General features: G+C 42.8%; 4 protein-coding genes across 6 annotated transcripts; 1 reads left to right on the top strand and 3 right to left on the bottom strand.

Moving 5' to 3' along the window:
- The first annotated feature begins 824 nt into the window (after positions 1-824).
- Positions 825-6,013, top strand: LOC142401531 (pinopsin-like). The gene is made up of 5 exons (XM_075486993.1): positions 825-1,167; positions 3,222-3,390; positions 4,020-4,191; positions 4,278-4,511; positions 5,764-6,013. Exons 1-5 carry the CDS (start codon positions 825-827, stop codon positions 5,941-5,943), a joined length of 1,098 nt encoding a protein of 365 aa, XP_075343108.1. The 3' UTR covers positions 5,944-6,013.
- Positions 6,014-6,130: 117 nt separating this feature from the next.
- On the bottom strand, positions 6,131-11,004 carry tpst1l (tyrosylprotein sulfotransferase 1, like). The gene is made up of 5 exons (XM_075486994.1): positions 10,589-11,004; positions 9,777-9,935; positions 9,324-9,577; positions 7,491-7,692; positions 6,131-6,614 (listed from the first exon to the last, which is right to left on the bottom strand). Exons 1-5 carry the CDS (start codon positions 10,997-10,999, stop codon positions 6,579-6,581), a joined length of 1,062 nt encoding a protein of 353 aa, XP_075343109.1. The 5' UTR covers positions 11,000-11,004; the 3' UTR covers positions 6,131-6,578.
- Positions 11,005-16,477: 5,473 nt separating this feature from the next.
- crcp (calcitonin gene-related peptide-receptor component protein) lies at positions 16,478-22,872 on the bottom strand. Of its 3 annotated transcripts, none has more exons than XM_075486997.1 (6): positions 22,854-22,872; positions 18,936-18,972; positions 18,761-18,859; positions 18,578-18,672; positions 18,375-18,432; positions 16,478-16,636 (listed from the first exon to the last, which is right to left on the bottom strand). In XM_075486997.1, exons 2-6 carry the CDS (start codon positions 18,951-18,953, stop codon positions 16,490-16,492), a joined length of 417 nt encoding a protein of 138 aa, XP_075343112.1. In that variant the 5' UTR covers positions 18,954-18,972; positions 22,854-22,872; the 3' UTR covers positions 16,478-16,489. The 3 variants fall into 3 exon arrangements, with proteins under 3 accessions (XP_075343112.1, XP_075343110.1, XP_075343111.1); XM_075486995.1 differs by lacking the exon at positions 22,854-22,872 and adding an exon at positions 20,072-20,412; XM_075486996.1 differs by lacking the exon at positions 22,854-22,872 and adding an exon at positions 20,086-20,163.
- LOC142401535 (serine protease FAM111A-like) lies at positions 20,788-24,331 on the bottom strand. The gene is made up of 3 exons (XM_075486998.1): positions 24,265-24,331; positions 23,910-24,167; positions 20,788-23,403 (listed from the first exon to the last, which is right to left on the bottom strand). The coding sequence occupies exons 2-3, from the start codon at positions 24,006-24,008 to the stop codon at positions 21,580-21,582; spliced, it is 1,923 nt and encodes a 640-aa protein (XP_075343113.1). The 5' UTR covers positions 24,009-24,167; positions 24,265-24,331; the 3' UTR covers positions 20,788-21,579.
- Between the last annotated feature and the right edge of the window lie 2,601 nt (positions 24,332-26,932).

Raw genomic sequence — 26,932 nt, forward strand, 5'->3', positions numbered from 1 at the left:
GTCCGTGCCCGTCATCTCATCAACACACGGAGGCCGATTGGACTGCAGCTGTGCAGCTGCCCTCTGCTGCTCTGGGTGTGTGAGGGGAAGCTGTTTCTGCTTCAACTGTGTGTGTTTCATTACAAACTGATCACAAAATGAGTTGTGCACGCTCTTGATTAAAAGCATTGAACTCAGGTGTCCTCAGAGATGCTTCATCCAAGAGACTGAGCAGACGATCCAAACGTGTCTGAGAGCAGCCATGAGGCTGTGATGTTCAGTCACAGCGTATGTTAGTGCAGTTTCTTTACTCAAAATATATGATATGATATGATTGTGTATCACTTTCATGCCTTCAGCATTCTTGGCTCCTCCTGTGAGTCGGCCAACGCTCGTATTATTGATGAGTTGGCTCATTTATTGGTCCCCCATCTGCTCTACAAAACAGTAACAAGAACAAATGAAACCAATGTTCCTGATAAAGTGATGCTTATCTATTACACTTGTTTTTTTCTGAGCATTTCATTGTGGATGTTGTTTATATTGTAGGTTTTGATGATATTCAATGTTATCAAAGATGCAAAAGATTTGAATCGTATTTTAGCAGTTCACTGTCTGCATTACCAGTTTGACATGTGAGGGTCCCAGTTAAAGCACTCCCTCCCACTCCCCTCAGCCTCCTGAGTATTTAAGCATCTTGTGGCTGTGGATGTATATCATGCATGTGTGTCTTCTGCCCACTATAAATGTCTCCTGTAAAAACTAAGCCAACCCTTTGTCATTTTAAGAGTTTACCACCATCAGTTTTTTTGTTCAAGTCTTTCCACGTCGATGCCCAGGTTGCCATGGGGACCCACCTGCAGCATAGCAACAACCTCAGCACCGAGCAGAGCCCCGGATCGGACCCCGGCACCGGCGCAGTGAGCCGGGCGGGTCACACCACGGCGGCCGTCTTCCTCGGCTGCATCCTGGTTCTGGGTTTCCTCGGTAACTTCCTGGTGCTCCTGGTGTTCTCGCGCTTTCCCGCGCTACGAACTCCGGTCAACCTGATCCTCATCAACATCAGCATCAGCAACATGCTCGTCTGCCTTTTCGGGACTCCACTCAGCTTCGCGGCCAGCGTGCGCGGCAGGTGGCTGACGGGCTCCTACGGGTGCCGGTGGTACGGTTTCTGCAACGCGCTTTTCGGTAGGTGTCGGAAGACATCACTAACCTTACGAACTAACTAACCAAGGTTTAATGCGAGCCATCTTTAATCTGGCCAGGATGAGGAGTAACATACTGAAAAAATAAAGAGAAAGAAAAAGAAAAATGCAGCCTGAAATTGAAATGAATTAAATCTGGATCATTCAGGTGACTTACCAAGTTCACACACATTTCTCATTCAGCCGAGGAGGAACTCACTGATTACAACTTTTTCAAGTTTGATTTAATCAAGTGATCCGATTAATTTGCTGTTTAAGCTGTTAACTGACAAATCTTCTTTTTTTTTTTTACTGAATCATCCAAGAAACTCTTATACAATATTGATCCTCTAAGTAAAAGTAGTATTCGAATTAAAGACTGTTTACAATTATCACAGCAAAATGCCTGCACACTGGAGGAGGATCAGTGTTGCATGGTTTCCCCCCAAAATGAACTACTTGGTGTAGATATGTGTATCATATCATGGAAATGTGGCCACGGAGTCTCCCTCTCATGCCGTGTCAGTGGTCCAGCACAGTGGTGTAGTCTACCTTTTTGAGGTGGGTATACTGTATAGTTGGCCAGTCATAGGCCCGTGGTACCAAACTAGGGGTCGGGACTCGGGACCAATAGTAGCCCCTTAATGCACGCCGTACCTCCAGTGGCGCGCTGTAATAGTCATTGAAAAGTTAAGTACCATAGTACTACAATACTATGACATAACACAGGGCTTTTAGTAATGCACTACGACTTGGTCATTGCCATTCTGGTAACAGCACATTTATAATGCTGTCTTAACGTGTTAAGGGACAAACATGTTTGTGGGGTCGCAGCTTTGCACTTACCTGCCCCTTGCATGCATGAGGGACAGGATGAGGGACATCATAAACTCACTTTGATTGTGTGGACTGTGTGCTGTGTATCTCAGTGGCAATGGGACTCCCTGTGGCACTTAATCTTTGTACTCATCCCTCATAGAGCGAGGCCTAACAGAGTGATTGTTTTAAAGCAGCAGAACACCATCACATCTTGAGACAGGTTGTTTTATATATATATATATATATATATATATACATACACAAGGGCTGTCAGAATTAATTAATTGTAATATATATATGTGTATTACATTCGTTTATATATGTAATATACATAAAAAAATATATATACACACATCCATTTTAGTTTTCCACCTTCCACTCCTATAGGGGGCGCTGTTGTGCGTTAGAGAATCACCGCTTTCAACTAATACAAAGAAGAAGAGTTTCTATGGGACGTTATTGTCAAAACACTGATAGTGAATCCCTGGGAGATTGATTGACTGCCGCAATTTCCGAATGAATGCTATTCTGAAGTGTTGTCGTTGTATTGTTAAATTATAACAAGGCTTCCATGAGAAGTGGTAGTTGATGAAACGTGGCTGTGCTATTCTAAAAATTGAAAAACGAATTTTAAGTGGGTACGCGGAGCATTTTAGGTAGGTATACGGAAATCCCCTAAAAAAAGAGGTGGGTATACGCCGTATACCTGCGTTCAACGTAGACTACACCACTGGTCCAGCAGCTCGGAAATCAAAGCAACTGAACCACAGATTTTCAAAATGTATATATTCTGGTGGAATTATTTTTTCCCAAAGTCAGAAACCAATCGATACTTTAGGAAAGACCATTTATGTGTTTATCATTGTCTGAATAGGTAAATGTTGCTTTAGTGTGTATTAGAACAACATTCTCACAACCCTGATAGAGGTTCAAGAATTCCGTTAAAGATGGAAGTTGGAGTGAGTATGTTACATTTTTTTGCAAACTGATGGCTTACAGTCTCAGACTTTGAAAACCGTTTGATAAAAGAAAAATACATTTCTAATCTACATTCTATAGTGCAGCTGGTTATATACTGTTGGGTAACTCTCATAGGCTCATCTTGTGTTTTGGATCTAATAACTTTGTATAAAACATCTGGTGGATTTGAAGTATTTCTTGTATTCTGTTGTTAGCATTGACTAATAATGTGCCAGCGTGTTATTTCCTGACTGTTTGACTGAAGTTTCTCTCTGGTAGGTATTGTGTCTCTGGTGTCTCTCTCTCTGCTGTCTTTCGAGCGGTACTCAGCGCTGCTACACAGCTCCCAGTCGGACTCTTCTCAGTACCGCAGGGCCAGACTTGCAGTGGCAGTTTCCTGGCTCTACTCATTGGTCTGGACTGTGCCGCCACTGCTGGGCTGGAGCAGGTTTGCACTGCCACAGCACTAACCCGTCACTTCATAGTTCATAGTCCAAACCTGCCAGAGGAAGGTGTTTGATTTAGAAAGTAGTAAACAACAGCACCTTACACTCAGATAGGACTCTTTTTAAAATGTAAAATTTGATGTTGTTGTTATTTTGTAATACACAATGTGAAAAAGGAACACAAGAAAAGATAGAGTAAGCATTTAGGATCTTTCGACTGAATTATAGCATATTACTACCGAGACAAATATGACTAGTAAGACAAAAACAAACAAAAAGGCATGTGGGAGGAATTTGATCCATTCTTTTTACTTGCAAACTTGAGATAGAATAATTTATCAGAATTTTTAATGGACATAAAAAGGCTCTCAAGTTAAATAAAGATGGCTGTAGTAAATATACATACATATATGTGTATATATATATGTATGTATACGTATGTATAAGAGCACACAATTCGACTCAGAACTGCTCACCGAAATTATTCACCAAACTTACAAAAACATGCCCAGAGTTAAAAAGTGAAAGGTGACATTATTGAGAGTCGACATGAATCAGGAGTCAGAGTTAGAACGTTGCTAAATATGAGGGCTGTGACTGCCAACATCGGTCTGCCTGTGTTGTGGAGCAGCTATGGTCCAGAGGGTGCCGGCACCATCTGCTCAGTCCAGTGGCAGCAGCGCACGGCTGCAGCTCGCTCCTACAACAGCTGCTTGTTCATCTTCTGCCTCTTCCTGCCACTGCTGCTCATGCTCTTCTGCTACAGCAGGATCCTGCTGGCTGTCCGAGGCGTGGCGACACAGGTCAGTTCACAGTTTGACCTCTGACATCTGCGTACCCTCGCCCTGTGTGCATCCACCAATGGTTTGAAAATAGTGTGCATCTCCAGGTGGCCAGGATCAACAGGTCCTCAGCTGAGTGGAGGGAAAGCCGCGTCCTCCTGATGGTGGTCACCATGGTGACGGGCTATCTGTTGTGCTGGATGCCGTACGGTGTCATGGCACTGCTCGCCTCCTTTGGCCGGCCAGGTGTGGTGCCTCCTGCATTTAGTTTAATTCCTTCGCTGCTGGCAAAGAGCAGCACTGTGCTGAACCCCGTCATTTATGTGCTGCTCAACAACCAGGTAAACACAACTGTGAGCATTCTTTCTGTGTTTTTATATCTGACTTTATTGTTCTTTTTTACACAGTATTTCTCTATTAGCACAGAAAACTTTGTGATATTAAACAGTAAGTAATATTAATCTAATAATAAAAAAAAAGAACGCGCTCAGAATTGTTAGATTAATGTCTTTTGGGACCCTCATCTGACCCCCACGAGACATTATATGGTACCTCCCCACCTGTCAGATGAGCTTCCGTATCAGCCCCGTCGTCCATGGTCGACTGTGTTCATTTGGTCTAAGTGGTATTGATTGGAATCAATAATTCAACGCCAATAAAGATCATTGAAATATTCTACAATCCGACTGTTTCAAATGTTGCTCTGAAAGAGTTAACTGTGCTCCTGTACTTTGTCAATATTTACGCTGTTAGAATCCACTGACCGTAGATAATAAAACCATTCATCCACTGCTTTTAGAATTTCAATTGATCTATGAAGAGGATTTACTTACCTATTGACTAACTGTTCTTAACTTCTAAATCCTTTTAGCCACATTTACCCTTGACATAAATGTCATGGCAATGCTGAACCCTCACATTCACAGTGTAGAGATTTAAATGCAGCAAGCCTACAAACCTAAAATGTTTGTTGGAAATTTGATCCTTGACCAGATGTTTTAGGAAGCCATCAACATGCTTCCAGCTGAGTTATCGTGTCCTTTTTCCTTGAGGTTTAGTTGAACCACTGAGTTTTGACCTATGGAGCCGGCTAACTTTTCACAAGTGGCTGTTTCTTTCCCTTATATAAAGGTCTTCGGACTCATCTCCACAAAGTTCTGTTCACATTCTGGAGTGGGGAGCTAGGTGGTTTGAGATAGGAGTGTGAGAAGCAACATGTTATATGGGGAAAACTTCAACCAGATGCATCACCCACCTTTCACTTCCAATGCAGCCCTTACTCTGCTCCTCAGGTTAGCGCCTTGAATCTGGAGACAAAAACATGATGATCAGACAGGTAAACAGCGCACCCAAATGTCTGTGGGCAGGGGGACACTTGTGACCTCTATGACTCAATGTTCAAACACATCTAAACCACTGTCAAGAATACACCTGAGGACTTTATGCAGATGGGAAAGCACCAGTGTCTGATGTGAAACCGGCCTACAATCACGAGACTTTCTGCATTCACTTGCTCATCTATAGAAACTGTAGTAATACCAGCAGTACATGGCGTCTTTATCCTCATTAAAATGATGTTTGTGTATGTCTTAGTTCTCCAGGTGTTTCCTCTATATGATCAGGTGCAGGTCAGACGTTTCTTCCAGTCCAGCTCACCCATCAAGCAGCAGGGGTGTGTGGCCTCCCGTCCTGCCCACAGAGGAGCTCAACACTCAGCCGGCCCTGTTCACAGCTGGAAACCAGCAGCTTCAGCAGCATGTCCACCAAACGTGAGAGGACAACAATCAGTGTTTTTCCTGTGTCTTTATTTGTGTTGTGTCGTCCAGCTGCCACCGGGGGGCGCTGTGGATTGTGTTGCTGAATTCACGGGTGAATAAAATATGTAGACTGCATCGAATAAGGTGAAATTTCAGCTCTTTTTATTAATATTCAACAAAAGAAAACAATTAAAAACCCTTAATGATGGTCAACACCAAAATAATTTATTAGGAAAATAAACATACATCTTCAAAAATATACAGTCATTATGCCTCATGATCACTGAACGCTCAGTGAGAAAATTTGTCTTAAGACACATTCACATTGTGATGAAGTTGTTAACAAGTTACAGACATGATGCAACACTTTCAGGTAGGAGGTGACAGGGTGTGTCCAAACGCAGTGATGCTGTTCACCATGGAGGAGGTGATTAAAGCAGAGAAACAGCCAACCTTCCTGAGCAGAAAGAGCCTCAAACCACTCCATGAGTCCGTCACTGAAACACTCCACCAGTGTACAGACATAGACACACGTCTGTGAACAACTTTAAAACACACATGTAATACTAAAGTCTCTCCTGTGAGGTCTAATTACTGCTGAGCTGGAAGTCCGTGATGAAGATGCGTCCATGTGATGACCGGCCCAGCAGTTTAACTGGGGTGAGGAGTGTCTACTGCCTTCACTCTCTGAGGAGAGAAAAGAGCGTGTTTACACAGAACCACAGATGTTATCACAGCTGAAAGAGGACATCAAGATGATGAGCTGAGATTAAATGTCAAGTCGGAGCTGGATCTGCGACTTTAAGGCTGCGATTCATCAGGAAATGCTGGGAGGATGTCTGAACTGCTGGTCATCACCAGGACTGAGTGAGATGAAGGGTTTTTAGCAAATGTTTGACGCTGGATTTAAAGCCGTGTTGGGGAGTCTGTAATTGCAGTTCAATCAATCAGATTATGCATCACCACATTGTCAAAAAGTGGCCAAAACATCTGAAATTGGACACTGAAGACTTCATTTGCAACCAACGTAAGCAGCAGGGACCGAACATGCCACCTTTAGCACCTGACTGCAGAACCCCTCCAGAGACATTTTGGCCTTTTAATTGCGGTTTGGCGAGCTATGAAGAGGCCCATGCATAATTAAAGTCGTGGTAACTTTACATCAGAGTGGTGAGATACCCTGAGAAGACCAAAGAAGTGTCCCTGGCTGAACACATTCATGGGGAAGTTAGAGAGGTGTCAGAAGCACATTTTTAAAAATAGCCTTTTTAAATTTCCTCTTCTTACTTGTTCATTTAAACCATTGCATTTATGAAAAACGCCCTAAAAAAAATATCATGCCGTGAGGTTATTCTGCTTTTCTGTGTTTTATTAGACACATTTTAAAAGTTTGGATTTAAGTGGGACGAGCCAATGGAAAGATGTTTATTCCTTTAAGGATTTCAGAAATGTTCCTGTCATGATGGAACGTGGAAAAAAACACAAACTTTCCTCTCTTGTGGAAAGAAAGAACGTGTAACAGAAACGATGTGAAAGCAGAATATATCTCAGAGTTAGCTTCACCTGTGAGTGGTTGTGAGGAAACACCATGGGCTCTGCTTTCGTGTAGTCGGGAGGGTTGGCATGGGGGTCGTAGCCAAGGCGAGCAAGCATGGGGGCGATTTCGGCCATGTCGCTGATCACGTCGGAGGGAATGTGCCCCACCCACTTGGAGAGGGCTTCTGTGTTCACGGGCTTCATCACCTGGTCTGTTGAACGCTCAACCCTGCAGAGACAAACACTCACTTCATCGTGTGTGTGCATGTCACCATAATGCTGGAAGAGGGAAGGGTTCCCCCTGAAACTCATTACCAAGCAACTAAACACCGTACGCACTTAATCTGTCATAAGCTGATAAAAGACGTGGTAATAAAGATATATTCGTACCATTTCCCTTTGTTGTGTAAGATACAAAGGGAAGTAAATGTACTGTTTTCAACTAACTTGTACAAATACAAAAGATACAATATTGGATTGTATCTTTAGGAATGAAACTAAACACTGAAATGAGCTTTTTTTTTTTTTTTAATTTAAGCATTTTCAACCGTCCAAATAAATAACCTTAAAAAAGAAAAAAAAACAGAAGCACATTACACATTCTGTACTGGCTTGTATTTTTAAAAGGGTGACTAATCCTGCACCAGATGTTGCATAACTAATCAAAAATAAGGGTTTAATAAGGGCCTAATTCTTCCACATTCACTGGGTTAAGCAGTGTGCAGTGGCCAGACTCCCACCAAATCCCCCGAGCGTCTGCCCTGCTAAGCGATGACAAACAAGCCGAGCAACTCGAATTAAAAATCTTCTGCGGGAGGCCTATAAGCTTTGCTTGACCTTGAAAGAAACTCTGGCTTCCCAGTGACTCAGTCAGCTCCAGTACGTGGCTGTTGTGTTGAGAACCTGCGTCGCAGCCTGTGCTGAATTCTAATTAACTGGAGAATAAAAAGGACAAACAAAAAAACCCCACATGGCTGGTTTTGTGTCTGGTTCTGCGATCTCTGAAGCCAGATACTGTGACTGAGTTTTGCACCCATCTTAAAAATAATGCCAGTCTCAGAGAATCAAAGAGTTTCTTTCTCAGCGTGCTGCACCGACATCAAGCACGCCGTCTAAGATGAGAGCGGAAACAACCGCGGCTCATGTCGATCCAGCGGTGAAAGCAGGTTTTATTTTAGGTCAGTCAATGCAGTTTTAAATTACCTGTGACATTTTTCCCTTCCACCCACATGCAGCGCTGCACATAACAGAAGACACTGAGAGAATAAAGACAATAATGGCATTATTCTAAAGAAAAGCCCAGGATGCATTTTACTGACGGCAGGGAGGCGTGCGAGCTGTGAGAAAACAAAGCTAAAACCTTTATCTTGTAATATGATCTCAAAGTTAGCGGGCTGAAATAAACAGAATAATACCCGTGTCATTCTCTATTGCACACGTGGAACATCTATGTGTACGGGCTCCCTACCATGCATGACTGAATTAAAAAACACACTCAGCACCGAGGGGGTCAGCGAGAATGATTCGTGGAAAAATCTTATCCTTTATAACGACTGCTGCCCAGTGGAAGACCATCAGCATCCCCCTGGAGGGGGTGCATGAAAGCGTGCGGTTTACAAACACCCTCTGGAGGATGGCCACCTTCCCACACTGCTTTCCCCTTCAAGGGCCGGGAACTAAAAACGAGCCTCATCCTTAACCAGAGAGGAAAAGCTCAGACTGAACTTAAGTTAATATGCTTCTAAGGTGCATAAGCATCTGAAAACATCACAACCTAAAATAAAAGCCAAAACAAAGTAAAAATATCTCCATGGCTAGCCTACAGATAAAATGGTGAGCATCTCCCGCACACACACTCACTTTGACAGCGACACACCACCAGCCTTTCCGATGAGCTCTTCATGGTGCAACACTGCAGAGTCCCATTGCAGCTCTAGGAAATTAAGCAATTTCCTCATTTCCTGCTCTGGGTGGAGAACAAGCCGCTCGTAGTGCACGGGCAGACATCTGGCCTCCCCGGCCGCCTGGCACTGGCTGAACATGGTCTCCAGCGCACTGCTCCACTTGGTCAGACAGTCCCTGTAGCTGGTCAGGTCGAAGCCTGAGATGGTCACCTGTGAAAGGAGGCAGAGTGAGAGGCTGTCTGCCTTATCTGCTCAGGGTCCCGGGGGGGCTAAAGCCTGCATCAGCTGCCTCAGGCTGAAGCAGCGGCACGTGTTTGTGCCTGCTTGGAAATATGAGCCAGTGAGAAAGTTTGAGTTGCAGAAGTCTGACTGATGAAAGGAAACAAACACAGAAAAACAACAAGCTCACCTTGCGCGATATCATGGAGTGGACAGTTGCCCGTCCATCTCGTAGCATGAGCACAAATTTAGCTTTGGGGAAGATGCGCGCCAAATAAGACAAAGACTTCAGTGCAAACGGGTCCTTGTTACAGAGGCGAGGCGCGGGTTCCCCGTGGCCAACAATCACCTGGAACATGAAAACACAATGTTAGCATGACATGCCCTGTTCCAGAGAGTGGAGGAAACTGTGGAGGAGTTCTGTGGGAGGAACAGGCAGCGGTGCAGGAACCAGCCTCTTCAAAGGAGCAGAAACACGGAGGGAAAGGGAATTTGGGATAAGCAGAAAACAAGAATCATACGGGTGTGGCTTTTCCCAGATGCAAATCATGGAGAAGACCAGGAAATTTAAACCTTCTGCTAGATAAATGGGTGAAAAATACCCGAGTGATTTAGTTCCTCAGAAAAAAAACAAAAACGTCACACTGTAGCTTCTATATTCTGTAGTTTATCCTTCCTGAATGTTTTATTTCATTTATCTTAATGTTGAGGTTCTCCAGGGTTTCTAACCTCTCCAGCACTGATTCAGTGCAGCTTATCATTTATTATCTAATTATCTATTGTATATATATATATATATATATATATATATATTTTTATTCTATTTCTTTCTTTTATGTGATATACTCTTGTTTGTAATGTTTTACTAAAGTGCAAACAAACAATAATTGCAGATTTCTCAGACTTATGCTGCGTGACCTTTTGAAAGATGTTTTAAAAAAAACATGTTACAGAAGTGTGTTTCCGGCTCTCCAGAGGGCCCTCACTGCCCGATCCACGTACCTCTAACAGGAACGCTCTCACAGCCGAGTCCAAAACCTGGTCTGTGACGCCAGCCTCGTCCAGTCGTATTCTCTCCTTCACCGAGCGGCTCCACGTAGCCCTCATGGCCAAGAGGCGAGGAATGACTCGCGTCTCCTCTCCACACCGCACGGCATTGTGGGCGTCCAGCATGACACGCATCAGAGTGGTGCCGCTCCGGGGAAAGCCACCGATGAAGATGATGGGCGTGTCTTCGGGGAAGTGCTCCGTCAGGGACAGGCTCTGGTTGCCTGAGCCCAGGTTGAGCTCCATCCATCGGTAGCGATGGCTTTTAGGAGGGCAGTCTATCCCGCTCATTCCCAGGTACAGCAGGGAGGCGGAGCAGAGGAGCACGCAGCCCAGCAGCAGGTTGGTTCTGGAGCTTCTCATCATAGCTGTGTGTGTTTGGGACTCAGAAGGACATCAAATAAAAGGCAGAGGCAGCTGAGGCTGGGGCCTGGAATCAGTTGTGACCGCTGGCTCGTGTAAAATGTCAGTTAAGTTCAGAGGATGGGTCCAAGAGAAACAGCTGGAAGTGATGCTGAAGAAGATGTGCTCGGGGATGGCTCCTCACTCCTCTGCAGCGCCTACGCCTCGTTGTAGGAGAGCAGGACCCAGGCCCGCCAAGCCCCAGAACCAGAACCAGCAACATGTCTTCCCCATGGTTCCAACCTAAAACATGAGGAGATGTTAGGCACCTTAATACCATCTGAATCAGGTTATACCTGTCAGTCGTTTCTAAGTAAAGACTGCCTCTTGTTTCTTCACTGCAGGATTACTTCCCTAATTTAACAACTTTCTGAGGAACGCAGAGCACAAATGATTGTACTTTGAATCTACAATAAAAAGTCCAAAGATCAGCCACTGACCTGCATGTGGAAGCCAATACAGGCAAGCGGGGGGAGAGGGGAACCCTTGTTTTGCCAAGAACACTTGCACACACTTCCACAGGGGCTGAAATGCATCCAGCTTCAGTTCACAAAGCGGCCATTTAGCGTTTCTCCTCCGGGGAGCCGCTTACTGCTGAGCCATATCAAAGTGGACTGCGGCAGGCCACACAGACATACTTTCAGGCAACACATCTGAAGCTGCTAATTACAGCGCCTTCATGTTTTTATTCTCTCTGACGGTTTCTGTCACACTGAAACACTATGCGGTGTTTGTTAAAGCTCATATTACTATTGATCAAGTGAGACAGCCTTACAACTTCCCCATTTCTCCTGTGCACTACCAGCACAAACAGTCCCATCAGTGTGAGCCCATAATCTACTTCCTCTTTTCAACAAGGAAACTGAAATACAAAAAAAAAAAAAAATAATAAAAAAATCTGTGAATCCGTCGAGTCCTGATTTCATCAGAAGTGATGATTTCATCAACATTTCCTGATTAAAACAGTAATGTAATTCATCTCCAAAGTAAAAAATGAAGCCATTTGAAATCGCCCTCCATTTCGCGGTGCTTCTCTGCCTTCTTTCCTGCTCACACTGGATATGGACAGAGCCCCAACATCTGGGTGCCCAACATCTGGGTGCCATGTGGGGAGCACAGCCCTCCTCCAATAGGAGGAGCCCGCCTGAAAAATCTCTGATGATCGGAGCAAGACGAGAAAAAACAGCTGGACGGGAGGATGTGGGGGCCTGGCGTGGATCCAAAGGGGCTGCCTGAAGCCAAGTCTGTTTGTATCCACGGGCTTTACACTCAAGTCACTCTGGAGGGTTAGGAGGAATCTGCCCCCACCCCAACAGATTAAAGCTGCTGGATCATGCAGATAAGAAGGCATATTTTTCTATCATTCTCTTAACCAATTTACTGTTTAAAACCCAAACAAAGTCAGATGAGCCGTGCTCAGTGTCCCCTTGCTCCTGGTATCAGAACACTATGAAACTCGTCTTGGTTTGATCTGGCCAGGCAGCTCATTTACGGACATTTGCTTTTCTTTTCACAAATCTACCGACTTCTCAGAAATGTTTTGAGACAGCTCGGCACTGGTTGCGCTCTCAGATAAATCCGCAAAGCGACCTTGAAAAGGCCACAGTACTGATCACACAGAGGCCAACAAACAAGTTTGTGTTCAGAAGGAAATGGTGACCTGTGACCGTGGAGATGGCTGACAGCAAAGCCGCTTCATCTGAGCTGTCTCCAGGGATATTGGCCCCTGAACTTTTTATGATACACAATTTTATGAATTATGATTATTATTAATTAATTGAATTCCAATTGGCTTGAATTGGACTTACTATCTAAGTGCCTTGAGATGACATTTGTTGTATTTGGCGCTATATAAATAAAAATGAATTGAATTGAATTGAACTCCCTGGTTTATTCCATGCTGCATGCTACTCTTCTGCCGGTGGCAGAAAATAGCTCATTTCATGCAGAGGTGCAGGGAGCACCGACCCTGTCCTCCTGCTGAACTCTGGCTGATTAGTTACGGCTTCCTTGCGTTCATGTATCCCCTCCTGCTGTGTGAGCTGCTCTGAGTTTCTCCTCAGAACCCCCACCACCCAGAGGCGCACCTTGTCAACAGGCAACTGCTTGGAGCCCCGAGCCACTAGGGGGCCCCCGAGAGCTGAGGTGCATTCAATCAAAGATTGTCTAGTTACTTTATGAACAGGCGAACGTTCGTGGTGAACATGTTTTCTTTGAACAGTTAAATTTAAATGATTTAGTCAAAGATTGTCTAGTTAACATGCCATTCTATAATTCCATAATTACATTGTTGACTTCGTCAAACTCACGTCAAGTTCCACTGTCGGCTATGTTCGCGGAGAACTAGCCCCTCAGAGTGTTTGCGATATCTGGCAACGTTCGCCGGAAATTCAAGGCTAGTGGAAAATAAAAACCATACTTATGAAATCGATATCATGAACAGCTTTACTTGTCACAAAGAATCTTTAAATGAACACAATTATTATTGGATGGCCAGCTACACCCAGTAGATAAATAGCAACAGGTGAATATCAAGTGCCAACGTAGACAACGTAGTCTTTTTTAGTTATTTATTTATTCTTTACATGTATATTTTAAAAATAACAATGTTTTTCATGTTTGGAATAAAAATAGGTTTTATTTCATACATTTTTCGTTGATGTCAGAACACTGGTGACGAACACTGGTCGGTAGGGCCCCCTAGGATTTTTTTTGCTTGGGGCCCCCACAGACTCTAGAATCGCCACTGGCACCACCCCTCAAAAAAACTAAAAAACACATTTAAATTCACGGACGCCGAGTTGCCGCAGCCTGCTCTCATACATGTTCAGATCCAGCTGCATGCACGCGGAGGTGTGCAGGCCCAGCAGGCACCAACATCTGGCCTGGCTGACGCACGCGCGGCCACCAGGTGAATGACCTGCTAGCAAACACACCGTGACAGCTCCCCGCGGCGCTGTGCAGACATATAACGTGGCACAGCTGCACTCATTCGGTGTAAGTAGCGAGCAGCGTTGTAACTTGCACATTTTTACCCCCCCCCCCCCCCCCCAAAAAAAGGGTGTCCACTCACCAGCGTCCGTGAAACTGCCGAAATGCGAAGAAAAAAACACGCAAGAAGCTGGATCCCAGAGGCTGAAGCGTCCCGCTCCTCTGGCCTCACACACGCACAGTTTGCTCTCCCTCTCTCGTTAGTCGGAGGTGTCACGGCCGTGATGTCCATAACATGTTGCAGTTCTAAACCCGCACCATTACACAACGTTTCTCTGCTGCTTTCAGCGTAACTTTGGACCGAGTAGTGGACGGCTTCCACCGCCGAGAGGGGAAAAAGAAACACACCAGCGAGACACGAACGGGGAAAGCTGGCCGCTGATTGGTCCAGCAGCCGCACCAATATCGGCTTGGTCGTTTTTTATTGGTGGAAGTATTAAAGGGCAATTCCGCCACTGTGGAAAGCCCTCCCTCCAACTCAAGGCTGAAATTACTATACCACATCGATTGGTATGCTCTCAGTAAAAGCCCACCGGGGAAATTTAATCACAGGGTGGGATTTAGTGGAGGTTAAAGCCGCCTCACTTAATTTACCCATCTTTTCATTACCAACAGATTTTGGTTTGCTCTGTGAGAGACGTATGGATCTTTATGAAAGATGGAGGCCTCTGAAGAAGACCAAGTTTGACCAAATTACAGAAGTATTTCTGTCAAAATGCCCTAAAACACTAACTCACCTCTGAAATGCCTCTGAATAGGTGACGAGACACATGAATAATTAATTAGGTGAGTTCATATAATATGAGGAAGCAACTAGGAATACATTTGTGGCTTTTTTGTTCATGTCAATTCAAAGTGTCATATTTATCGCTATCTTCTATTTAATTAGACAGTTATAATAATAAAAACGTATTTTTTCTTGCTTCATATTGCACTGTCCATGCAGTTAAAGGGTAGAGTGGTAGGATGCCATGCCAAGTCAACTGAGTCTGTAGTACATCTTTGTCACAGACAACAAAACTGAGGCGTAAGAAAAATGAAACCTTTAAACTGATCTGCCAGGTTTTTTTTGTTTTTTTTTAATCAAAGTAGCATTTGGTAAGATGCTTTTGTTGTTTCCTGTTTTTTTATTTTTTATTTAAACATTGTACACTGAACACTTATGGAGTAAGAGACATATCAGAGTTCCTTTGTATTCTGTTCAGTTACCTAACCCTAACATCATGGTAGAGTGAAATGTAGAGCTTTCTGACCCCTGTACTCTGAAACAGGATTAAGGCTTAGTGAGACCTGGGTTTTAAGGGTCACAAAGGGTGTTCATTTCTTTTTCTCTGCACACGTAAAAGCCCACAGCCCAACAATCAGTGAAGCAGCATCAAATCTAAAAAGACAAATACAGTGTGCAGATGGTAAGAGAGTCTCCAACCCATCTTAGAGACGGTTTAAAACTTTTAGTGCTCCCAGCATCGATAGGAGATACACACTACATATTCTCAGTGAGCAGAACCACTTATCCACTTAGAACTGATTACACCACTAAAGCTTGCTCTTGTTGACTTTACAAGGTTCGTAAAGAATTTTGAAATTCTTGTAATCAAATCACTGGACTGCAAGAGTTCTGCTGTTTTCTCATATGCCTGAAAAAAGTCTCTGCGGGTAATTACACAGTTTTGTGCAGGATTATATGGGTAAGTAGGTAAAGGGTCTTCAGTCTTATAGTTAGAAAATCTCCAATTTTCAGAATGGACACTAACTATCTTAGAAGGTTTCAGCAATATGCCTCCTGCTTTCACTTGTTAGCAGGTGCGATGGACGAGTGTCTTCAATGTGCTGAGCCCCAAATCAACCTCCACGCCTTTCATTTTGTTTAGCTATTCTGACTCTGCAAGGTGCTCCGAAACACAGGAAACTGCTGTGATATGCTAACAGGAAACCAAAAGCAGAAAGGTATACGAGTCAAACAAGTGCATCCTTCCTCTGCGGCAGCGCCACAGCTCAAGAAACACCAGCTGATCCCAAGCCAGCGGTTCAAGAGTTTGTGCTTGAAACATTTGCTGTCTGAGTTAACATGTGAGTGCTTTCACAAGTGCACCTGTGAAAACGTCTGTCACAGTCATGAATGCAATGAAACATGCTCCGAGAACAAAGTACTGATGACTGAATTCAGAGACAACAAAAGGAGCAATGTGTAGCATTGAACAACATCACACATACTGTGAGATGAAGGGAGAAGATGAGACTTTTCTCTAACGTCTGACAATGAAAGCATTTAATTGACCCTCATTTCTTCACAGCTTGTCCCACATGTGAACTCCAAGTCCTCATTTTAAATGTCCTGCAGCTCATAATCATTCAGAGAAAGGACAGACAGTCATTCAAACTGATGCAGGTCAAAGCCACCGGTCCGGTTTTTGCAACGTTTCTATCTTTATCTCCACATACGGCTCAGTTCTGACCCGTGTGTCATGGCTGTTCGGCGCCTTCATCCATCTCTGCGTCTGCTGCAGCAGCGTTTTCCTGCTCCGGGTCGCCTGGTAGGACGGCTGCTACTGACTGGATGAGCTCCTCAATCTGCTCCTCTGACAGCCGCTCTTCACTTTCTTCTACCATCTGAACACAAGATGAAAAAAATCCAAAAGGGCTTTTGTGATAAATTATCACTGATTTCACTTGGTTTATTTTTCGGAAAAACAAACAGCTGATGCTTTTCTTCACCTTGCTTGACCCCAGAGTCCATGTAAGAAGTTTTCTGGAGCTTTTGATCATACCACATCATTTTCTAGGCAGATGGAGTTCGCCAGCTTTCTACTGATTCTAAATGTTCGAATTCTAAAGGGGCAACGAGTCTTTTATGTGCCAAATCTGCCAGACAGACTGATGCAAATCAGATGATTCAATTGAAAGCACAATAACTACTTCAAAATATCTGCTTATTATATTTGTTTCCACAAATAAGCAGAAACCTGAGGCACATTAATCAGTAACATTTGTGTATAAATATATACGTATGTACAGTTTTGTTACTCTTTTGATAAAGAAAATGTAGGGGAACTAAGGGGCAGGACTACATAAGCCTGTGCTTTTAGTTTTTTACAGATTTTTCTTTCTCGTTGGAGACTTTTGAATTTGTTCTTGTTTTTTTATGTCCTTGTTTCTTATTGTTGATATTTCATTTGTAAATGCTAAACGAAACATTATCTTACATACATATGTATGGAGTTTATATGTATGTATATTATAAATATATATATGGATTCAAATATGGATTTTGTAACTCTGGCCTTCAAAAACTATCCCCACAAGGGGTATGATTCCATCCCATTTAAGTTTATCTATTTATTTCCAAGCCTCCTTTTTCCCCCACCTTGCTACTGAACACACAGCTGGTTTGGAAAAGGAAGTTCTCTTCATTGCTTCCGTTGCCTTTCGATTACAACAGGTTACTGTAATTTTGAATGAAAAATCATGCAGAAAGAAAAACAAAAATAAAAAACAAACAACCGACTATCAACTGAAAACAGACGATGGTACACTAAACCTTATCTTTACTGTGCAGGAGAGTCATGACTCAGCTACTTTTACACATGTACCGACATATTTACGCTGCAGCCCTCGTCACTTATGGGCTCGAAAAAAAAAAAGTTCCTCTTCGGTTATTCACACATATTAATGCCGCTCATATGAATACATACGAATGAATACATGCGTCCACAACATTAACATCACCGGCTCTTACTTATCAGTCCAGAAGAGTCAGAGGCTCTGCATCAGATTTCAGTCCTTTACTGACCGAAAGCCATTTCCAGTTTAGTAAAGCAGCAATATTTCACTGATGTTTTGATTATTTTATAACTATGATGCTGAATGCAGTAAATTTCATTCAATTCTTCTCGTCTCTAAGCTCTCTTATCTCTCCTAACTACTGCTTCCTCTTTTTCTGTTGAATCCAGGGCAGACTCGAGGCTGCGGTGACTCATATCCCATCTAATGGCACAAAGCGGTATTCCAGGAAAGCCTGAATAGTCCAGAAAAAGTCCAGAAAATACCAGATAAACAAAAAAAAAACCTTAATCTCTCTGTGGCACCTAAAATCCATCCATTCCTTCACTCTAAAAAGAGTGCATAAAAAACATTTCCATCAATAGAAAACGTATGTGACATGGAATAAACAAAGTAATGAAGTAACCTGTCAGCCAAGTCAAATTCAGCCAATGTTCATACGTATTAAAACTAAAAAAATTAAACTAACTAAAGATGTCAGGTCTTACAGTCACAATGGACACGTGTAGCTAGGCAAAGTGATATCATACAAATAATCAATGACAGTAAAAAAAAAAAAAAGACTCACGAGCTGAATTTCCACTGCCGTCTGTGGTCGGTGGTTCAACAGTTGCAGTTTTTCTGCCCTGGTGGGACAAAATGAAGGAAGTGTTTATGCTGTCCGTAGCTGAACAAGCAGTGCTTACTGAGACGATGCTGGACATCTGAAACACTCCTCTAAATCTCAGTTAAAAACCCCAGGAGAACAACGTCCTCATCACATTGACTGACTTTGTGAGTTTGTGAGGCATCATGGTGGTGATGAACTCTTTGACAATCTCAGGGCTCTGTCTGCTGCAAGGCGTCTTCGACAGGGATTTTAGCGTCTGGGGGAAAATGCAGAACATTGTGAGGCCATGATTTTATGAAACTTTACACAGACGAAAATACAAACAGAGGAAGAGGAGTGCCCACCTCATACATGATCGTGTTGAGGTTCTGCTGCCCGGCGCTGTGTTTGCTCTTCCCGCTGTCTTTCTTCTGCTCCTTCAGGTCCGTCAGGAGTTTGAACACCTGAGGAAAAACAAAACTGTGTTACAAACTGATCCCTTGACTGAAAAGCCAAAAAAAGCAAGGGTTAGGGTCTTACCTCGTAGTTACTGAGCATTGCAGCATTTGCATTTTTCCTGAAAAGAACAAAACAAATTAGGTTTACAAGTTCAAAACAATCAAAGCTGCTCCAAGCTCATCTCACTAGATTTACACGTTTCTAAATAGATTCCCATCTGCACGCAGCAAACAGCATTTACTGAGGTTAGAACTGCAATTCTGAAATCAAATAATCAGAGAAACAATCACGGAGGTTGAATAATAGTTACAACAATGCTCTTTGTTTTGTACTGCTTTCTAATCAGTCTATAGGCTGTAAAAATGTTCAATTAATCAAATGTCATTCAATTCAGTAAATGCACAATATCTTAAGGTTAATGAGCAACTGTGCAAAGTATATTGGCCAAACAATCCTGCCAATGATTTCTGCCACGACAGAACAGCCCTGCTCAGGTGAAGACTTTCAGATGCAGCTGAAACCTCCGGAGGATGGATGTTGTTTTGGTTTCAGACACGTGATCAAGAAGGCCACATTATCTTGGATTTGATAATGTAAGAATACTTTATTGTGAGGCAACAGGTTTTATTGTAAGTACCTGCATGGATTAGGATCTCTTAGCTTGTTTAATGAAATGTTTTTAACTGCCGAAAGCAAAAAAACAACAACACTTTTTTATTTGTTTTACTCAATAAGCAGCACATCAGACTGACTCAGAGCAATTAATTAAATAACAGTGAAAATGCTCCAAATACATCCATTCTAAAGTGGGTTTGGTTTGCAGTTGACAGTCCTGACTTTAGTAAAATACAGAGAAAGTAGATTAGATTAGATTCCCCTTCTTTGTGCCACAATGGGGAAATTCACATTAGTATTTAAGTACTATTTAAATATAACAACAGACACAGTAGCTCAGAGTTTTAGCGGACAAAAATGACCAAATATCAGTGAAAATCCCGGCAGCATTGATTTAAATGTTATGAAAAAGAAATTTGTAAATGTGTCTCGGACCAGTCGTGCTGCTACACTCGCGCGTCTCACTCGCTTAATGAACCGGAAGCTAGGACAGCAGCGCGGTTTTACACCTTTATCCGCGACGTTTAGCTTTATTTGAAATGAACAGTTATACAACACTTAGTTTATCTAACTGGTTAAAAAAAATTATTAAGAAAATCTACCAGAAGAATCTTACACTTCCATTTCGCCAAGTGCTTTGGTCCGTTTCCGCTGGGTCCGTGTAGAAATTGTACAGCGGCTCATATGTTCCGCCACCAGTGATGGTCGAAAAGCACCGCCAACGACCGCAGCATCGTTTGTGGTGCCCCTGCCTTTCTATTCGCGTTTTTAGATCCAGCCGAACCGAGTTAAAAAACATAACAACAGCACCGTGTGGAAAGAAACATAGATCCAAATGTGAAAACTTAGCTTTTGACAGGTAGAACAGCTCCCCCTAGTGTTTAGTCCAACAGAAAAATGGACGAAGGTAGGTAGAATGAAGGAAGCTAAATCATCAACTATTAGTTAAAATGGCGATGGAGATTCTAAAAAAAAAAAGGAGCATTCAATAAACTAAAATGATCCATCCTACACATAAAAACGAACTTTACTACATATGAATATATTGATGTCAGATGTCACATTAACTCAAGCCTGGCCTTAAAAAAAAAAACAGTGTGAAGGACACTGATCATGTTGATATTTTTTTTCTTTTTGGCAGACGTGACTTCATGTTTGTCTGATATCTAAAAACATTTTAAGGTAATCTAACTGCTTGACAACAGACATTTTAAATGCCTGTGCCACAGAAAGTCCTGTTCAAGCTGGTGTTTTCACTTTATATACAATTAGAATTATAACAAGAATAATTCTTATGTAAACATAAAAGCAGACGAAGTAAATCCAAATCCAATTTTTTTATTCAATGTATACGGAACATTACAATTAATTCACCATTGACAAACGTAACCATGTAAAAACTTCTCAATTTCAAATATTTCCAACCAGTGATCAACAGATTAAGCAAGTAAATAAAAAAATTATAATAAAAGCACAATGAGATGTCAATGAAAGACAAATCAATAAATGCGTAGATGAAAGTCTGTTCAAACATTTAAGAAGCTTTTTAAAAATATCCCCATTGCTCACACAGCAACAAAACACAGTGTTATGTTTAAGAGGAAGCCAAGACAATGGTTTGAAAACAGCAAAATTATTCTAATTTCTTTTTTAAAATATGGAAAGTTATAAATTAGAGGAAAACCATTTGTGTCACCCAAAACAAACATTTGAATATTTCCACAGTACAGTTATCATCCCAGAAAATATACACACACCCTTTAATATTAGTTACTATTAGCATTAACTGTAGTACATAGTTATGAGTGTGACAGGCACTTAACTGATTTAGTCTTTCAGTTCTCAGCATGAACAGTGTTTGAAGGTAGAAATTGAATTAGAAACTCTTGATTTAGCAGTTGATGAACACAAAAAAGGAAATTAAGGATCAACAAAAGCAAGCATTAAAATGACAAGTGAGGAAACCTTTATCCTAAGACTCAAATCAAAGCTTAAAATCACAGGTTCTGAATCTGATATCTATCATATTTATTGGGTGTCAAAGGTATCCTGATACCATGGAAACGGCATGTGCTGCTCTCTGCATCTTCTACTGGCACAGCGGTCCCTCTCAGTTAAAATCCATGGGGACAGGCTCCTCTATCTGACAGAGGAACTCAGAGAATAGCTTTAAAGATGCGTCTCCTGTGTCCACTGAATGGGTGACTGCTTTTTGTAACAATGCAAGATGTCTGCTCTCCAACACGTTCTTCACATCTTCCACAACATTTTGGTGAAGGGGGCAAGGGCAAGCAAGATATTCCTGCAACACATCCAACCTTTCTCTATCCACAAGCTGGATAATGATGCGTTCAAATATGTCAAGCAAAGGCTGGCCCAACTCTATCACACTCCGGTTCTCACCCGCTGCGCTACAGTAGGCGTATCCCCCAGAATGCACTGCAACAACATTACAGTCTCTATCAAAAACAGGAGAGCCCGAGGAGCCAAAATAAAAACAAGACTCATAAGTCAGGTCTGACGTTTGATGAACAGATGTTGCCACCCGCTCAAAGAAAGAGCTAGTGACCAAATGAACACAGCCCTGATTTTCATTGTTATGTCTCCCCACAACCTGGAGGCGGTTCTGAGAGGGAACAATCAAACATGGATCGTTTTTTTTCACACCACCATTAGGATGCCCAATGATACAAATTCCACCGTGTTGGGGAAGGAAAGCGAGGTGTTTTACCAGACCAACAGGCAGTGCATCATCGGTGCAGAGCCTTAACAAGGCCCAGTCCCTTCCTGACACCTCAGGAATGTATTCATAGCAAACAACCTCCTCCACATCTCGCCCTTCCTCTTTCTGCTCTACACTTTCATACGAGAAATGGACAGCCACCCTCCCATTAAGCTGCCAACTGTTCTCATTAAAAATGTCTCTGATTACATGGCCGTTAGTGAGGACACACCTGCCAAGCAAGAGAAAGCCACTTCCACATGGCCTCCCATTTATTCTCACCTGACAAACAGAGTTACTCAGATCCATAAGCGCCCTCATGGTTTTCACGTCTCTGCACATCTGATCGTTCTGTCCGAACTCCGCACGGAGCAGATTCTGAATACGAGACAGCTTAGGTGCCTGAGTTTTTAAGCCTTTTACACACTCGGTAAACTGTGAGGATAAACGGTCCTGCATGGTTTTTGAACAAGGCATTTCCTGCACTAAGTTTTCTGGCTCCAGGTTACCATTCAGATCTGGTTTCTTATTCCATGTGCCGCCATCCTCTGGCTCAGCCCAACTCTGAGATCCACTTAGCGCCATGTAAGCATCATCAAGACTGCCAAACTGACTGGCTGGTGGACTTGACTTATTGAGCAGTATAATCTGGAAAGTTTTACCTCTGAGATCATCGACGAGACTGGACAGCTCGGTGACTGAGTCGGTGTCTGTGTTCGAGAGCGCACAGTTCTTTTTTAATATGGCCGAAAGGAAACGACCGTCTCGCCGTAGAGCTTGCTTCACTCTTTCCCCTTTGGACGCATACACTGTAATTTCATGCATTATTGATTTCAGAGCTGGATTTCTCAGGATTTTTACTAAGTTTTTACCTCCCTTTACGCACACATGAAACATCAGCAGATCACAGGATGCTTTCACTGCGACAGCGATCCGTTTCTTTGGCTCGTCTGCAGCCTTCACATACTTTACAGCCAGACACTCTTCGTTTCTGATCATGGTACAAGGAAAGTGTGAACATATCGCTCTTCTGTCTCTCACAATAACAAGCTCCTTGTCTTTGTGCTTCTCTGCCGTTTCTCTAAACTGCGCGCTCTTCTTCAGCGAGTCCTCCACAGTTCCTGCTTTATTGCAGGTTATGGTGACGGGTCGGTTCTTATATTCCAGCGCCACGTAAAAGAGTGGGTTGCAGCTCCCCTTCCTAGGATGAAGCTACAGACATGAAGAGGTTACTCATTTAGTCAAAATGATGCAATATCTAAACATTATCTAGTTATCTTAAAGGGTTACTCATTTAATTCTTCTCTGCTGATGGGCAAGATGCTCAAAATGGAGACAGGAGAAGAGCAGATTTCTATCTAAACCTGCTGAAACCTCCACAGTTTAGAGCAGTTTGAGCGACTCTGATGTTTTACACTATTTAACTTTCGCATTAGACAGCTGAGGCGACATTTTCCAAAGAACATGAGTGTTGCTCAGGTATTGTAGTGGAAAGCCACTGACCAATGACTGCTTGTGCAGTGGCTGTGCACTACTGTTGCAACACCAATGAAAATAAGCGCGCCTGTGAATGCCCATCTCGAGCCAGAGTGATAAAAAAAAAAAAACACATCTTGCATTAGCTATGCATGCTATGCATTTATGATGTTTGAGTTGTTTTAGACGTTTAAAATTCCCTCGTCTCGCCTCACCAGCATGTCAAATAAAATGTGACAAACCTTAGCAACTCTCAAATTAGGAGGAGGAATGTTGTCATCGTTCTGGTTGACCGTGATTTCCTTGGGGTACCAGACAGAAAGATCATTTATGTTACACATTACATGGTGCAATATTCAGTCTTCATTCGTTTTCCCTTTCGAAGAGCCGAGAAGTGTGATTTCAAAGGACTCCAAATCAGTACCTTCAGGATGTTTGGTCCGTCATAGCAGCCATCTTGTAGCAGTTTCCTGCTGAATGTAGATTCTGTAGAGCCTCACCTACAGGAAAACAGAAAATGTTTACAATGTGATTAACGTGCATCCAACACAGATCCAAAAAGGTGTATTCAGCATCGATACATTTAGCTTGCTTCACCTGACAACACCACAACAATAAGAGGAAGTGTAAACAGGGCTCTGAAAGTCTGGAGTGACATCTGTAAGGAGACCAGCAGCAGCGGACCCTTCTGAAATCTATTTCTGCTTGTTAAAAAACAGTTTGACTATTGATCAGAATCTGTACCTTTTAAACTCACACAAAGGTTGCAGTGTGCAGGAATCTGAGTGTAAGAAGAACATCAGGGTCAGTCTCCAGTTTGGATGAAGGGATTTATGTTGGGCTTTTAAAAATTATTATTATTTTTTTTTAAAGAGGCACCAGGTTTAAATTTCTCTCTATGATTCTCAATCAATTTCCTTTTCTTATTTTCTACACAGCATCTATGTGCATGCACCTGTATTTCTACAGGAAACGCATGCCGTTTAGTGATCGGCACATTAAAGCTGCAGTCTGCAAGATTTGTTGTTGTCATACGTAAAGTCCTACTTTTTGGCATTTTAAGAGTTTACATGATCTATCAGAACGCTTGAAGTTGAAAACGGTGACCTCCGTAGTCGCAAAATGCAAGAAATGCTTATTTTTTAACCGAAAAATAAAAAGTTATTCAACTTCCTGTCCCGCCCCTTCAAAACACATGAGAACTCGTGCACGTCTACGTGCACACCAGATGCGCCCACACGACTCCTCATTCATCAACTCACCTGTCATTTGCGATCATGGAAGACACAGTAAGTAGACTAGCCCGTAATGAAGTTCAATAGTCCAGATAAATAAGCGTGGGGACGAGCCTACCTTGTATCGCGCGTGCACAATCGGTGATTGACAGGCAGCAGAGCCCAGCTCGTAACCTGATTGGTTACCTTTTACCGGTCCGGTCTGCAATTTTGTAAACAAACCTGCTGGCTTTGGAGGGACCTAGCGGGACATATAGGGGACCTAGAGAACTCATTTTTTTTTTGTATTGGGGTATTTAATGTACTACTTTCAGAATCCCCAGACAGTTCCAGGCATTATGCTTGAAAAAGAGTTGCAGACTGCAGCTTTAATGAGTAATAGTTTAACAATAAAGCTATAAAGGAGCCTAACCTTGTTAAGTTTTGATAAAGCTATAAAGGAACCTAACCTTGTTATGTTTTGATAAAGCTATAAAGGAACCTAACCTAAACACCTTTAAGCACCAGCGTGTCACCTCTTTCAGCTTTAAGCCTCTGGCTGCATGTACTGTTTACCCTTTTGTTTTGAGGGTCCAAAAGGTACATATATGTACTCAAGTGGTAAAAGGTACATATATGTACCTTTTTTTTCTACATGCTGGGGTACAATAGACAGTCTGTGTTAGGCTACTTCAGTATAAGGGTACAAAACTATACCTTCAGAGGGTACTGCCCCAGTGACAAGCCATCATACCCCTAAATGTACAATTCTGTACTTTATTTTCTGAGAGTGTATATTTAAACTATTTTTTTTAAATTCTTAGATTGTTTTTAAAGTGTTTATAATTGTATAAACATTTTTATTGCTTTATTATGTCTTGCTACTGGATGCTTGAATTTCCTTCGGGATCAATAAAGTATCTATCTATCTATCTATTCCCTATGAATTATGGGTTCATTTGTTTTCAGTGCAGAGCTTCTGCAGTCTCCAGCCTGACTCACCTGTGGTGCGTTTCTGGAGACTGCAGGTGTCCAGCAGCAGAAGTCTCTGCCGGTGATATCTCCCGGTGCTTTTCACAGCCACGAACAGGGAGCGCTCCTCCCTCGGCCCCGGTGGAGCAGCTCACACAGGCTGACCTGTTCGTGGCTGTGAAAACCACCGAGGGGATATCACCGGCAGAGACTGGAGCTGCTGCTGCTGCTGGACACCTGCAGTCTCCAGAAACGCACCACAGGTGCAGCCAACAACACAACACTTCATGTGTGATTTTCCTTTCGTAGCCATGTATGCTCGATGCTCGATACACGATGGCGGATCTTCAACTAATGTAGAGGGTGGGGAGTGGGTGGGGACTCGACAGGTATATGCAAATTCCCCTATTGTGACGTCACAATAGGGGAGCCATCCAAATGGCTCACAGCAGCATTTTTTTCTTGACACCAAAGTCTTTCTACTGACCTACAGAAAATGGATGGATGGGTTTTTTTCGCGCTTGGAGTGTTTAAAGGAACAGTAGAGACCCAAATATGAACACAAAGACCTGCAAAAAGTGAGTTTTGCATAATATGTCCCCTTTAAAATGTACTCTTGTTTTCCTCCGTTTCTTTTACGGCTCATACTGCTGGTACATCTCTCACTTATTGTGAGTTATAGATGAAAATGAACTAATACTCACCAGAAAGCAGGGAAAACAACCTCTAACGAACACGGTTGGACAACAGGATCTTGTGACACGGAGGCAGTGGCGGCTCCTCCATAGGGGCGATTTGTGCGACGCACTACCAAACACGGAGTTTTTTTGTTTTTTTTTAATCTAGTTGCTAAAGTGGGACTGATCTGCTGTAGGCAAACTGGTTGTATATGTCATTGTCCAATCAGATTAAGGTCGCGCCTGGTGTTGCTACGCCCATTTTGTGCGATTTCTGTCAGGGTCGAATTTGCACCAGGAAGCTCCCATTGACATGAATGGGACCTTGGTTTTTTTCAAAAATCCTGCTCCCAATGCATTTTCTATGAGGGTTTATGTGCTCGCACAAACGATGCACAACGT

Source organism: Odontesthes bonariensis, chromosome 16 (assembly GCF_027942865.1).
Source record: "Odontesthes bonariensis isolate fOdoBon6 chromosome 16, fOdoBon6.hap1, whole genome shotgun sequence".
In the NCBI taxonomy this organism is placed as follows: Eukaryota; Metazoa; Chordata; class Actinopteri; order Atheriniformes; family Atherinopsidae; genus Odontesthes; species Odontesthes bonariensis.

Bases quoted from the DNA above. Each gene is read 5' to 3' on its own strand.
- LOC142401531 (XM_075486993.1), top strand. From the start codon at position 825: ATGGGGACCCACCTGCAGCATAGCAACAACCTCAGCACCGAGCAGAGC. The intron at 3,391-4,019 runs GTTTGCACTGCC...GTTGTGGAGCAG, and splicing joins CCACTGCTGGGCTGGAGCAG to CTATGGTCCAGAGGGTGCCG. The intron at 4,192-4,277 runs GTCAGTTCACAG...GTGCATCTCCAG, and splicing joins TCCGAGGCGTGGCGACACAG to GTGGCCAGGATCAACAGGTC.
- tpst1l (XM_075486994.1), bottom strand. From the start codon at position 10,999: ATGATGAGAAGCTCCAGAACCAACCTGCTGCTGGGCTGCGTGCTCCTC. The intron at 9,936-10,588 runs GTACGTGGATCG...TTCATGTTCCAG, and splicing joins TGAGAGCGTTCCTGTTAGAG to GTGATTGTTGGCCACGGGGA. The intron at 6,615-7,490 runs GTGAAGCTAACT...TTCTCTCCTCAG, and splicing joins TTCCTCACAACCACTCACAG to AGAGTGAAGGCAGTAGACAC.
- crcp (XM_075486995.1), bottom strand. From the start codon at position 20,268: ATGTTTTTTAACTCGGTTCGGCTGGATCTAAAAACGCGAATAGAAAGG. The intron at 18,973-20,071 runs GTAGATTTTCTT...TGTTCTTTTCAG, and splicing joins GGAAGTGTAAGATTCTTCTG to GAAAAATGCAAATGCTGCAA. The intron at 18,860-18,935 runs GTAAGACCCTAA...GTTTTTCCTCAG, and splicing joins CAATGCTCAGTAACTACGAG to GTGTTCAAACTCCTGACGGA.
- LOC142401535 (XM_075486998.1), bottom strand. From the start codon at position 24,008: ATGTGTAACATAAATGATCTTTCTGTCTGGTACCCCAAGGAAATCACG. The intron at 23,404-23,909 runs GTTTGTCACATT...TCATGTCTGTAG, and splicing joins CTAATTTGAGAGTTGCTAAG to CTTCATCCTAGGAAGGGGAG.